The following is a 15,398-nucleotide window of genomic DNA, read 5'->3' on the forward strand; positions in this document are numbered from 1 at the left end:
TATACACGGATGCCATCTTCTTCCTCCTGATCACCATTTGTTATCAGCAGCTTGCCTAGTATGCAAGGCAAGCTGTATGTGAGTAGAGTGATTAAAAAAAAAAAAAAAAACAGAGTCTGAGAGGACAATTACAAAAACATTTTAGTAAGCATGAAAATGTAATAGGTTTTTGTGTTCGACAATATAATCACATATATTCAAATCTAACTGGGCAAATATAATTGCAATAATGTGGAAACACAAACGGTAGGAGAAAAGGTGCTGCTTTTTCTGTTACACTTTTGGTGTCACAGTATGTTTGTGAGAAACTGACATGAACAAAAGCCCCACGTCTAATTTTACATTGTTGGTGTGACCTCAAATATAGCTGGCACACAAAAATAACAGTTGCAAAGTGTTTGTCCAGTTTGCAGACTCAAAGTGTGTGTCTATCACAGCAGCACATCTCTTATAGAGGAACCAAGAAAACAGTCCTGTTCACACAATGTTGACCAGAAACACACCAATTTAGTGTTGGAAAGAAAAGAAGAAGAAGTGACTGCACTTTAGTGTCAGTGAAAATTCTGCAACCATGTGCACAAAGGCTAATTTGTACACCGGATAGGCTGTTGCAATGTCTAACACCACCACGTCTCGACCCTTTAATTAGACTCAGTGTTGGCGTCGATGAAATCAATCAATAATAGATGCAGTAGAGGGGCAACAATGAGACAAGTCCCAAAACAGCTGGAAAGTGTAGTGGTAACACATTCACGTCTTTGGAGCAGGAGTCGTAAGTTCAGTCCCACCCAGTAAGGGTCCTCCCTAGACCCTTCATGCTTAAAAAAAGGCAGTGGAATGCCGCAGCTACATCTCCAGCATTGACACAAGAACATTTCACTACATATGATACTGTATGTGACAAAATAAAAGCTTGTTTGTTTGTTAAACAGGTATGGTTTTACAGTGGAGGCCATTTTTCCCTCCTCACCTTTTCTGACTGTTTTTCACTAGTTTTGAATTTGACTGTGGTCAGTGTCATTACTGGTAGTATGTGGCAATATCTGGATACTACAGAGGCTGCACAAATAGTCCAACTCATCAAGGATAGCACATTAATATGTGCCATTGCTAGAAGGTTTGCTGTGTCTCCCAGCACAGTCTCAAGGGCCTGGAGGAGATTCCAGTAGACAGGCAGCTACTCTAGGAGAGCTGGACTGGGCTGTACGAGATCCTTAACCCATCAGCAGGACTATCTGCATCTTTGTGCAAGGAAGAACAGGATGAGCACCGTCAGATTCTTACAGAATGACATCCAGCAGCCCACTGTGTGGATTTGAAACAGACTTCAAAACAGTGGCCTAATTACCATTAAACCATGTGGCCTTTTATTCCTAACACATTAACTAGTCCATGTCAATATAGATATTAAGTATGACTTATTCTCCCTATTGAGTTCTGAGTATAGAGTATAATAACAAAGAAATCATTATGCCAAAATCTTAATTTTGTATAAAATATTTCACAGACAAAAAGACTATTTCATGTGATCCTTTTTAAAGAACAGTAGGCGACGGCTCTGGTGACAGTTCTGAACTAATGAGTGGCCCTGAAGATGCTGGATAATGTATGGCAAGAGATTGTAAGGGTTAATAACTTAGTATTCATTAGTAATTGAATGATGGATTTAAAGTAATTCAATTTGGATTAAAAACATTCTTTTTTTAAGGCAAACCTAAAGCCATGATCATCTTATTCTTTTGTATTCTCTGGTGCACTTTCTGATATTGATAGTTTTTCCATCACACATATAGAAAGCAAGATTTCTGACATGCTAAATTATGGTGGCACAAATTTTCCAGACAAAAATGTATTAAAAGACTCTTTAAACTGTGTTGCTTTAAGTATGTAAGTGGTGCTGCTGTGGGAAGATGTCTCTGCAGGAGGAAATATTAGCATGAAATGCACCCGCTAACGCTGACCAACAGTGTCCTAGTTGGTTTCCTGTGTATCTGCAAACAGCTAGCAGCTATCTTAAGTAAACATAATTAGGATTCAATCTTGATTTGAAAATATAAAACAGAAGAAGCTAAACATTAAAACTATCATACGATTTACCTGGTATCACAGAGACTTTGTTTCCCATGAGCTTGAGTTACCACTGACCTCATGTGTCTATTAATGCAGGTAAATATTTTTAACTGTGGTTGAAATGTCTGAAGGTTTGAATGAATGAACTACAGTCAGCATCTGAGTACATATATGTGATAAACTTTATTAGTTAACAGTTTGTAACAGGTCTATGTACATTAATCACAAACACACACACACGTGCGTGTGTGTGTGTGTGTGTCTGTGTGTGTGTGTGTGTGTGTGTGTGAAGAAGAGTGTATTGCCAAAGGTTGAAGGCACTGGTATCACTTTTGCTGGTTACCATTTTTAGCCGCGTGGTGGGGCTCTGTGGTTTTGCTTTCTGCTCCATTTTTATGGTGGTTTGCAAGAGTCAAGTGTACAACTTCACTGTGTTTAAATATGTAATATTAGAGGACAAATATGCTTTGTATTGTAATATCTATGTCATTATTTGTAGCAGTGTTCATGCACCTCTGAATTCTAACTTGGTGGAAACTTTATTGTAACATTGTTACAAACTTTTGAACTCATCGGGTTTGTGCTGAAGATCTTTCTGGTAAATATTTCTGGGAGTGTCCTTAAGGGTGTCCTGTGTTGGTTCTGTTTCTTGAATGAGTCATTGTTCGGCCTCACTTTACCAGTACTGTATCACTTCTTGTTTTGAAATGTCGCTAACCACACATCTGTTACACTTCAGGTTTTCACCAGTTATTTTCCTCAAAGGCTGACCAGCTCAGTTGATCCTATACACAAACTAGTGGGAAATGCTTGAAATAAATAGAAAATGACGTGATGCAGAAGGGAAGGGAGTGTTTATGGTATGATCACTTCTTTAAAAAGCAACTGTGTCATCCAATTCCCCTCATCATATCTCAGAAAACAGGAAACTGTGTAATATCTCAAAGCGGCTAAGAGGCCTCAGTACATTTAGACGTGGTCAGACTCATCTGAGCGTACACAGTAACTGTCTTTGAACAAACATGTCTGAACTACTTGATGCTACAGTTGACATCAGAAGTTTCATCATAGTGAAGAATGTCATGGTAATTTGGGGTTTTGAATAATTTCTTTGAACTGTCCTTTTTCCTGGGTAAAATGATTTTACAGCAGACATGATTTATAAAAAGCTCCTCTGTTCTTCATAAGGGGTCACAGCCCTGCGTAGCTCTACAACTCCAAAGGAAAACATGTCTTCTTCCAGGATCATTCCAAGTCAGTTCAGTCTATGAGGCTGTCAGTCATCTAAAGACATATTATTAAAAATTAAAATCTTAAACATAATGGTGGTAAGGGTGATAAACTCCAGCCTAATCTTAACTGACTATGCAGTCAGTGCAGCTACAAAATTGTACTTGGTACAAAGTTACACTGGTAAACCACCAGTGAAATATCTGTCTGTGGATCTGTTAACCAAATGTTTCCAGCCATAAAGCCGCTGTTAACATCATCAAACCAGACTATTTGTAGTTTCAAGAAAAATTAATGATGCTAGTTTTATTTTTTTCTGATTTTATTTTCTTACAAGAGAAAGATATGTGAGGTCTGACACAAGTAACCTAAACACTGGATTTATTTAAAAGTATGAAACTGAAGCTCAGATGTTTTTTTGTGATTACATCTGAAAACAATGTCGCTCACAACTCATAAAGATGTTAATCTACGGAGAAGTAACATCAGTGGCTGATCATCAGTAGCATAGATGTGGGAGGTGTTAAACACAGTTTGTGTCGCTACGCTTTAAACAGGAAACATCAAAACTTTTTTTGTTTCATCACCAGTGTGTTTACAGAGAGATCATTTTCCTTGAAGTAAACAAGAAAAAAAATTAAATTAAAAGACGTTCAACTTCATGGCGTGCACATACGTGAAGAGACCACTGTGAACACCACACTGTGAGTTTCAGTCATTGCCGGTAAGCTCTCTCTGCTTCACATGAACACGTGACACCAGGAAAACCACAGTGGTGCTGGCCAAAGAGACACTGCAGCAGCTACAGTTTCAGGTTCTTAATAAAGACTCCCCTCATGACAATATTAGTCCATTTTATTTCTGATTATAGTACAAAAATTGTAAAACGTCTTAACACTATGTTTATTGTATTGATAGATACATAAGCTTTAGCAAAAGCCTTCTCATATAGAATCATAAAGAGTAACTTTCTATACACATATAATAATGTATGTGGCTTTCTGTTGGGTGTCGATTAACATTTGAGTTTCTCTCCAGGTCTGTTTCACTGATTTCCTTCCTTGTATTTATTTTATTCTGTTCTTCTGTTTCCACAACTTTTTCTTTTCTTTTTCTGAGTTTTTGGCTTCTTGTTTTATTTTGGTAATTACCTTTCCTTGTGCATTTCCTGTCATTTAACTTCCTATCTTTGTCTTTACACTTACTTAACTAACGGCTTGCACAGAGGAGATCAGGCCTTTGCTGTAACTGCTCCTAAATTGTGGAACAAACTTCTCCACTTCAAATCAGGACCTCCCCAACATTGGACACTTTTAAAACCCGTCTGAAAACCCACTTTTACTCCATGACTTTTAAATCAGAATGAGTTTGTATTACTTTCATTTATCTTACTTCTTACTCAAATCTTCTAATTTCTCACTTTCTTCTTTCTTTCTCCTAACTTTTTCTCATGTCTCCCTACGTTTGTATTTCTTTTGATTATCTTAATTGTACAGCACCTTGGTCAACATGTGTTGTTTTAAATGTGCTATTTAAGTCAAATTGACTTTGACTCTTGCTTCCACTTCTGTTTTGTTTTCCTGCCCTTGCCCCCATCTTTGTGTTTGGTTCTGCTGGAGTTTTCTCTCTTATATTGTTAAGGTTTTTGCTTTGCAGTTTAAAGCACATGGAGATGACTGCTGCTATGCACTGACACTATATAAAAATAATCCAACTGATCCGAATCATAATACAAGAAAAGCACTGTAGCTGTTTGTGCAATCAGTCCTAAGTCATCACTGCTACATAGTTGCAATCTTACAGTTGCCAAGTATTTTAGTGTTTTCATAATTATACCCATTTAAAGACGCAATCTTATTAGCTTACTATTACTTTGAGTTTAGAGGACCCGAGTTCACAGATATGACTGAGCTGTGACATTTTTCTGTAGTTATGTAACCACAGTTATAGTGGCACGTTTCCACACATTAGTCAAGTAACAACATAAACTAATGTCAAACTGGGGGGATTTTATTGAAAGGCTTCTGGAAACTTTAAAGGTGGATTGCTCTGTTTCATGAACGGCCATTATGTCAAACGGACAGCTTAATGAGAGATTTTGTTGCAATCATTGCATTAGCTGTGATCGCTTCTGGGCTTTTTTATCACACTCACACAGGATCTATCTTTGAGTGCTTATGTTTTACCACAAAGCTGACACTAAAGTAGAAAATTGTCCAAAGGCTGCAATTCTCCTTTATGGGTTGTGATGAAACCCTAACTGCTTACCAGTGCTTTTGTTGCCTGTGGGAGATCAGGCTTTGGCTGCTTAGCTGCAGTTAAGATGCACTCACCTTTAACGTACACTCATCTGAAGCTAAAAATACAATAGATCAACCTTATTATGTAAAGTGCAAGTGCGATATTTGACTTTCTCTCATTAGGGCTTTGTGATATAATGGTATGTATTGAGTGTTAAAATTAAAAACCTTTATCATTGCAAGAGTGACATTAAAAGCAGCAACACTGACCAAGAGAGCTATTCTCTATATTGTGAAAGTGTAGGCTATACTGGTTGCAGGGTTTGCACATATAGACGCGGATAAGAAAAAAACAGCCCAAGAGGAGATTTCTAGATAAAAAGTAACCAATGGGAGATTCTCCTGATAAAGACAGAGATGGCCACTTGGCAGCGGTATACAGACAACAGTGATGTGCACAGTTTCAACAGGCAGTAATAAGACGTAAACCCCAATGATAGACAGTGTCGAACCTCTTTAGGCACTTGTCTGGGGAATTCATAAAGATGGTGTCCACACACCCACACCTTAGTCCACCGACTGCATGTGTCCCTGGGTATGTTAAAAAATATATATGTGTCTGAAAAGTGTTTTGTTTTCTTTTTTTCTCGCAGTTGTATGTGACATAGTTTGGGAGACAAGCTAGCATAGGTTTACCACACACAGTCCCAATATTTCAAAACTGGAAAATGTTGGCTGCAGCGAATCAGATCAGTCAGAACAGACCAGGCAGGTCAGCATGGTCATATATCCTCTTTACATGTAATTTCTCTGAGCAGGCTGCATAGAAATGAGCTTGATCTTGATGATGGGTAGTTCACTTCCTCCTGTGTTAAGTCCCCACTGAACCATAACTTCTGCTTAAGGCATATACTGTTATAGGCCTCATCGTGCAAGGACAGACTGAAGCCCTGCATAGGAAATAAGAAAATAAGCATATTTTCATCTACATAGTGTGCAGAGGAAAACAGCACCTAGCATCAGTGTTGAAATATTTCACAACTTATTGGACAAAGCTCCACCAGTGTTCCTCCTGACCAAAATAATTTCCTTATTGTAAAGAAATCTCCAGCTCAGCAAGGAAAAGACTTGTTCAGGAGAGGGAATGCTCGAACAGATTTGTCTTTAAAAATAATTGTTTATTTATTTTGTCCAATATAATTTTTGCGGACTGTGTAACATGTATACATACAGTATATACAGACAGGGTGCTGTAGTGGTGATAAGAAACTGAGTCATAACAGAGATGGTGGTTTATTTAAATGTTTAAATGCACTCTGCAGTTCATTATCTGGATCCATGTTCTCCTCTATTCTGAGGTGAATAAAGTTTAGGACAACACTCTGTTAAGTGTAACATATCTGAAGGCAGGATGTGGTTATGTTCTTCCTGCAGAAATGTTATTAGAAAGGGACTCTAATCTCTCATCTTATCTTCACATCTAGCTTAGATACAGTTGTTTGTAGCAGTAAATGCAGGGTTTGTACTGTTAATGCAAAGTAGGACTGACTAGCAATAATAGGGGCCCAGGATGTTTAATGTAAGTAGGAATGTATATTTATTTAGGCTGCTTTTTGTGACCTAAACATTTTGTTATAGCAAAAATAAGCAATGCTGTTGTACATCTTAACTGTTCCTAACAGTGTTTTAGAAAATCCTCTCAAATATCTTTTTTTTTTTAACTAAGTATAATTTAGTTTTAATGTGTTTTAATGGATTTTAAATAGTGTGCCTACTTTAATCTTGCTGCATATCATGCAAGTTTATGACCGCTTGTTCTGCTTCTATGTTAATTGAAACCTCCCCCCACTCTCCACCCTCTCAGTTTTTTTTCTGCACTTACTTGTGAAGCCACAGTTTGACAGACAAGAAGAGGAAACAGACGTTGTTCCTCTCCCCACAGCGATGTTTGGTGGTCGACTTTGTTATCGTAGCTACTTCGTTAAGAGCATTGTGCTACTTCTCTGGGTCTGCCTCTACTGTAAGTACACCTGTGCTTTCAGATCTTTCTCAAATGTGTGTCACAAATACAATACTAATGTGTTGTATTTGTTTTTTGTTCTTTTCATAAACTCTGATACATGCTTAGTTAGTACATCAGAAGTGCTTCAACTCTTGAGAAGTGACATGTCTTCCTTGGAAGAGGCTTGCAGTGTATTTTTCTTGTGAGTTTCTAAACCTGGTGTTACAAAATGTAGCGGTGACCCTAAAGCTATAATATCATGTGCACTTGTGAACTTGAGAACTGGGCGTATTCATATAAAAGTATTAAGTATTTATAACTTAATGAACAGTGAACCTCTTACATCTTGTATTTCTAAACTGGCAGCTTGGTTTGCATCTTTGCTACTTCAGATTGCATCTGTTTAGAAATCTAATTGAAGAAACTTGCTTGCTGATTTTTTTATTTTGTATTTCTTAAGTATTCATAAGTATAACATGCAAGTGTTATTTGTATTGTATCCTTCTTATGCATAACTTCTCATGCAGTACAGTTCTATGTAGTAATTGATCTGACTGAAATGGGGGTGTGGACACATTTCAGAAGTCTTTTGTACAGACGTAATTATAAATAATAATTGATCTATGTGTTGATTCTCTTCTATTTAGAAACAAAAACAAAAGTAAGGAAAAAATACATGAAAAACCTCTAGTGACTTGAAAGGACAAATAAACTCAGTATAGCAAATAAGAAAAAGCTGTGAGTCAGATGTGACACTAGCAACAGAAGAATTTCCTGTGTACTCTCCACCAGTAGCAGCAACAGTGGCCGAAAGTGATGAGCTCAGAACACAAGGGGCAGCTGTAAACTTTGTCCACAAATTCTGCAGTTGCACCATTTTTTTAAAATCAAAATGCAGCAGTTTTGGTAATCACACAGACAATTGTTGTGTTAAAGTATTAATTATTGCTATAAATAACCACTACTAATGAACAACTGCCTTCAGATGCCTGCAGTTGGTTTTCTCTTTGTTTGATTATTTATTTTTGTTTTTATTAATTTTTTTATTCATGCACTTTTCTATTTATCCTAAAATTACTAACTAATTAATTATTGTTTGTCTATAGAGAAACCAACAACCTAGAAACATTTATGGAGCAATAATATGTAATTATTTTTGCCATATTTAAAATTTTAGCTATGCAAGGTCACTCATACCATAAAAGTCAATTGACAAATGTCTTCATTCTGTAATAAGATTTTTTGTAATTTTCTCTTTTTTGTGATTGTTTAGTTTTGTTATTTTTGAATTAGCAATCACTGTTTGCATACTAAAACTAGAGGATATGGTTGCAGGTAATTTGGTCTTTTTTTTCTCACTAACTGACTGAACTTTGAACTTTCATGACGATCATACTCAGTTGTTTGTATGATTTGCAGATGTGGAGACTTCCAGTGGAAAACGCGTCATTCACAAAAAAGTTGGAGATACTGTGGAGCTTTCATCAGGCTTAACAACTGAAGGAGTGACTGCAGCAACGTGGAAATATGGACGAATAACAGTTGCAGGCAAAGATGAGGGTGTTTCTAAAAACTCTCCATTTAAGGACAGATCAGAGCTGAACCTCACAGACTTTACTTTAACAGTGAGAAAACTGACTCTTCAAGATTCTGGTGATTTCATTTTTGTCTCAGAGGTGAATGATGAGCAAAGGCCTTCAGTCACCATCACTCTGCAAGTTCATGGTAAGAGACTTTTTTTTTGCTTGTTTGTTTTAATTAAACAAGGATCCTAATGAAAAATTAGCTCTTTTTTTAAACTTTCTTTCCTCTTTATTACTTTATTTATTAAAATTACTTATTAAATTTACTTATTAAAATTTTCTGTGCCTTCTCAGCCACCTCAATGTGTTAACGTTAAATACTGGTTGTACATCATACTAATTAATTGACTTTTTTTATTTTTTTATTCTGAACTTTATGTCCATGTATCTGTTTATTAACACTAATCCATACAACTCATTATAAAATACAATGCGACAATTTGTAATAGTTTATCAGCCTAAGTTTTTTTTTAACTGCAAATCAACATTGTGTCTTTCCATAATTTTTCCAGTAACTTAAAAATTAAGATCAAGATCAAATCATTTATATATTTCTTCAAACCATGTATATACATATGTATATATAATATATATATATATATATATATATATATACATATATATATACTAGGGGTGCAACGATACACAAAATTCACGGTTCGGTTCAGTTCGATACTTTGGTAAAGTCGATACAAAAAAAATGTTCATGCCTTTTTAATTTGTCATTTATTACAATTATAAATATATATTTTAACTCAAAAGTACAGTTTTTAAATTTAATGTTGCTGAAACAACAAAGTAATAAAAAGAATAAATCTATCTGATTGAGGAATCACTCATCTTTGGAAAAGAGAGTTTATTACAGAGAAATGTCTCTTTCCAAAATAAAAGCTATACTATACGCTTCTTCTGGGCTATACTCTCAGCAGCATATTAAACATATCAGGTCCCCATAAGGAGAATCATGTGCTAACGGCTGTCTAAATGACTCAGGTAAAGTTTGTAGCATGCGTGCTTGTTGTTTTTGTCTGCTTCCACTTGTCTTTGCACTAGGATGATGTCAGAGTAAATGTGCAGTCATATTCATTGTGTTCCCACTAGTGCTGTCAGCGTTAATCTCGTTGAAATGACGTTAACGCCACAACACGGCAAATCTCCGTTAACGAGCAATCGCGGATCGCCCCGTGCATGGGACTGGACAACACGTTAACGAGCTAACTGTGCTAACGCACTAGTTCCCACCCATGTAATTGAGCACTGCGTGACACATCCAACATATTTTTTTTTCTTCAGTCCATGACGCGCTTACCTTCAGGGTCATACGTCACATGAAAACCAAAATAGTTCCAAACGCCACATCTGAATGAGGGTGGGGGAGGTTCAATTTGCCATGTTGCAAGGAGAGCTTAACTTCTGTCTCGCTAGCTTGCCCTGCGCTCAGTGAATCTGCGTTCGACTACTCCGCCTAGGCTGCACTGTCGAGTGCAGATCCACTGAGCGCTCAACACAGACAGCATCGTCAGAAGGAAAGTTGATAAAATAAATTAAAAATTTTGTATTGTTCGATACATATGCGTACCGAACCGAAAGCACTGTATGGAACGGTTCAATATCGATACGAGTATTGTTGCACCCCTAATATATATATATATATATATATATATATATATATATATATATATATATATATATATACACACACAGACACATAAAGATTTATATAATACATGTTCTGAAATCAGCACCACATATACTTGACCTGACACACTTTCTGTCTCCTCCTGTTTTCTCATTAGAGCCCATAACTAAACAGCCTGACATAAAAATCAATTCTACCTGGATTCCCTCAAATGAATCATGTGAAGTTCTGCTGGAGTGCAGCACAACTGGTGATGTCAGCTACAAGTGGACTGTAGGAAAACAAACACTAACTGGTCCCATACAACAATATATCATCAGGAATCAAGGTGTCGAGACCAATTTCACCTGCACAGTTTCCAATCATGTCAGTGAGAAGTCTGCATTTCGAACAGTGAAGTGCAGCAACAGTACACAACAAGAACTAAAAGGTATAGGACACATAACAAGTGGATACGTTTATTTATAATATATTGATGCAATCCTCAGATCAAACATGACCATGAATATTGTAAAACTGAAATGATATAGCAGGATAAATAGTTTACATTGTATTGTGCAAACGTCTTGAAGCACCCTTCAGTTCTGTATATTTTGCAAAGAATATAGGAAACTTGCAGTGATTCATTGAAGCATTTATAAATACAAATGTTAATACACTATATAAGGCAAAAACAGAGCTGAAAGTCAACATTCGGTGTCAACATCTTTATTTTTTAATGCGAGGAGTTCTCCTATGCAAGCTATCTTGTATTTTTTTTAATTGGGCTTCATCGCTAGTTCTCTAGGCTTTTCTGTGTTTATAATTCGATCAAATAATGCTCCAAACCATGATAGATACTATTCATTTGATGTAGATTTTTTAGGCATGCCACTTATTCTTTTTTCCTCCACTTGTCCAGTTTTCTCAGTGTTTTTTAAGGACACATTGCACACCATGCTGAGATATATAAAAAAAACTATTCAGCTAATAGCTCTTTGAAAATAACCTTGTTGGTGCAAAAACACTTTTTTTGCTTGAATAAATAGTATATTTTCCAAAAGGTTGCTGGCCTAAAGAGCCTGAAGGTCCTATGTAAAAATGGTTCTTTGTTATGTGTTTTAAGTTATTTGTTGACACAGCTCAGGGTTATCCCTGGAGGATACAAGGACTGGACTTAAAATTAGTAAAAATCAGTGTCCAAAGCCAGTGTCCAAAGTAAAACCTTGAAAGAACTTTTGGTCTTTTCCAGAAACATGGAGAAACTGTTGCTCAAATCCACTTTAAAAAATATGAGAACATCTGGTTTCTTGAAAGCAAAATATAAAGAAATGAAGGATGATTTGGGACCTTTGCACATTGCTCTAGATGATGATGTTTAATATAAGGTTAGACATTGAAGTCATCATTGTCATTCGACTTGTGAAAACTACTTATCTGCAATAATTTTGCTGGTATTTTTTTGGTTATTTTCATTTAATCGTAGGATGTTCTTAATATAATCAATGTCATCATTTGCAGGAAAAAAACATATTTTCCTTTACGTGGGTGCAGCTGGTGGATGTTTGGTGATAGTCACTATAGTCACTATAGTGGGAATTTGTTGCTGCAGAAAAAGACACATTGGTAAGAAACTCTTGATTATTTCCATTATTTAGCTATCATAATAATAAAATTAATAGTGCCATATTTTAGTAGTTTATCTGTTTGTTTGTTTTTTCATTTGGAACCAGGAAGTGACACAAATGACCTCACAGTGTATGCTGATATTGGTGAGCTTACAAATGATGACGTAAGTATGCTTATTCACTATTAAACACATGAGTTTTTTTGGGAAAGTTTTGTGTTTCCTAAAAGTTTTACTTCAGTGATTCTACCTGTCTCTGTCCACTCTCAGGTGACTCTATCTACCATGCAGCCTTGCTCGCTGTACGAAACCATTGATAATAGAGTCACCTCGGTTAAACCTGGGGTAAGAGCAAAACTTTGTTTGAGATACTTGTAAGATTAAATCTGTTGAAGAAATAATGTCAAGTCACTACAGTGTAGTGACCTGCCATTCTTTCTACCTTGTGCTGAGTATTTAGCACTTTTTATACTTCACTTTTTGTAAATACTGGTTAATGTTAGAACAGACCAAGTAACTGTGGATTTGATGTCTTTTTGTCACACTTACAGCCTCAGACTGTCTATGACAAGATCCAGCTTAATCGTGTGAGGAAGGTTTCAGTGTCCCCCTACCAAGATGTTTCCTAGATGGTGCACAGCTTTGTTTGTCCATTTTTAGTATAAACATAAAAAAGGTGGTATTTAACATTTTGCTTCTAACAACAATTATATAATGGGCAGAATAAGAAAATACAAGGTTAATAGGAAAACAAAAGAGGTAACATTTAATATGTGACTTTTGTAATATTGGAGTAAGTGTCTTATTTTCCTTTCTTTTTCTTTTGTAAGCTATATAAGGAAATGTCATTAACATTGTAAATTTTGTAAAATACAGAGTATATTGTGCTTTTTTTCTTCACATACATTGAATGGCATTCATGTGACTGTAATTATTCTCTTAATAATTATTTTATTTGCAATAGTTCTACCAATACTTTTTTATTGATATAAAACTACCTGCACAATCATGGTATGTGGTGCTCATTCTACTACAAATATGTCAGTCCCAAAATATAACACTGAATCAACAGACATCTTAATCAATGAAGTGATAGGTAACACTGAATCAGAGTTTTTGAACCATGACTATCCTCATTAACTCGGGGTTAAATCTTTATAATATAGCCCTTAATTCTGCTGCCAGCCCCAGACTCCCCACCAGCCAACAAGCTGTTATATCCTGCTAGTCAGAGCTATTGAATGGAAGAGTCACATCATCTCCAATCACTCCAATGGACCATTTATTGTGGTATCCACAATGGTGGATGATGGAGACTCACAATAGTTCCATAGCAGCACAGAAGATTGAGATGTACTTTTTAAAAGGAAGATGTTCAAAAATAAAACTCCATTCTATAAGTACACAAAGAAAAAAGTTAAGTTGTAACATACAATGCATGCCTAATGTCTTCATTAGGCGATTTAGGTGCTGTAAAAAAGTACAACTTTAGGATAATGTAACTGAAATTTTACCCGATGTTACAGAATTAGACAATAAATGTTTGGGGCTTTTTATGTTTGTTTGTTTTTTTGCAGTGGAGTTGAAGTTAAAAATAGATAAATATATTCAATTCAATACATTCTTAAACTTATGTAGGTGGCAGTATCTGTTTAGAGATATTCAGATATTTTATGGTTAAAATGCGTGCGAATATGTATGCAACTGCATACAAAATTGTATGTGGTATGTAAATATTGTAACACAATTATAGAATTAAATAGTCTATCTCTCAGTTTAAATTTGCCAGTAATCACTGACAGAACTATTTGAGGCCTCTGTATATCACGTGCCAACCTGAATTCTGAACACCACTGACATGACTCTGACTTGCTCAAGGGGTCTGCTACCAGTGTTCCTCCCACTGTGTAACTCAGTGATCCAACTTAGCATAAGTGTCAACTTTGTAGTGCCATGGAGTGAAGCACATACAAACATTTGATGTATATACACACAACTTAATTATTCTGAATTAAATGATTAAAGTAATAAAACTAGAAGTAGTAATGTGTTGTGACCAATTTGCAACTAAATTCCTAGAGTGGATGGGTTACCATCATAAGTACAACTTCAAAGTAAAGAAAATCCAAGAGAAACAAATATAAATGAATACGTCTTGATGCGTAAATCTCCAAAAGTTGATTCTGTTCATCTGGATGTAGCATTTTGTGGGAGAAACATTTCATCACTCATCCGAGTGACTTCTTCAGTCTCAGCTGACTGCAGCTTTCCCCAATCTTATAAACAGCACATTTGCATAATGACTGAAACCAGCCCAGTGAAGGAACAATGGGCTGTGAGGTCAGTTCCTTAATCAGAATTATGCAAATTCTCATGACCGTTGATCAACAACCACTGACCAAAACCCACTGATCAAAGACCAGTGATCAATGGCCATGAGTACCATTTACAGACAGTTGGGGAATGGCTGCAATCACAGCATTGTAAGATGACACTTGAAGAAGTCACTTGGATGAGTGATGAAACGTTTCTCCCACAAAACGCTACGTCCAGATGAAGAGAATCAACTTTTGGAGATAGAAATTAATACATGATTTTAACAGTCCTAACGGCATCCAACAAGATAAATCATTTTAAAAAAAATATTTTTTCTCATTTCCTATATTAAGGTTATACCTTTGTTTACAATTACATTACATAATATTATCCAAAACAAATGTACCCAAGTTTGTGTGAACACATTAAAAATTAACTTGCAAGAATGCAAAATTCATATGGTAAAATGATTTGGATTTGGAAAATAATTCAGAAAGAACATTCAGCTTCATTTTGCACAAAGTACTTGTAAACACAACTGAACGCAGCACAAACAAAACAAAACAAAAGACAAACAGGTAGAGTGAGCTGAAATAATATGGACAACACTGGGTTGCTATAACTGTTACTTACTTCTGTACATACTAGAGGTGGACCGATCCGATATTACGTATTGGGATTGGTCCGATAATGACCTAAATTACTGGATTGG

The 15,398-nt window shown here is 35.9% G+C and overlaps 1 protein-coding gene across 1 annotated transcript; it reads left to right on the top strand.

Annotated features, from left to right (window-relative positions):
• Nucleotides 1-7,286: 7,286 nt before the first annotated feature.
• Nucleotides 7,287-14,327, top strand: LOC146522318 (uncharacterized). The gene is made up of 7 exons (XM_085153709.1): nt 7,287-7,560; nt 8,962-9,267; nt 10,922-11,194; nt 12,265-12,369; nt 12,477-12,535; nt 12,641-12,715; nt 12,922-14,327. The coding sequence occupies exons 1-7, from the start codon at nt 7,485-7,487 to the stop codon at nt 12,997-12,999; spliced, it is 972 nt and encodes a 323-aa protein (XP_085009835.1). The 5' UTR covers nt 7,287-7,484; the 3' UTR covers nt 13,000-14,327.
• Nucleotides 14,328-15,398: the final 1,071 nt, after the last annotated feature.

This window comes from Neolamprologus multifasciatus, chromosome 3, assembly GCF_963576455.1.
Source record: "Neolamprologus multifasciatus chromosome 3, fNeoMul1.2, whole genome shotgun sequence".
In the NCBI taxonomy this organism is placed as follows: domain Eukaryota; kingdom Metazoa; phylum Chordata; class Actinopteri; order Cichliformes; family Cichlidae; genus Neolamprologus; species Neolamprologus multifasciatus.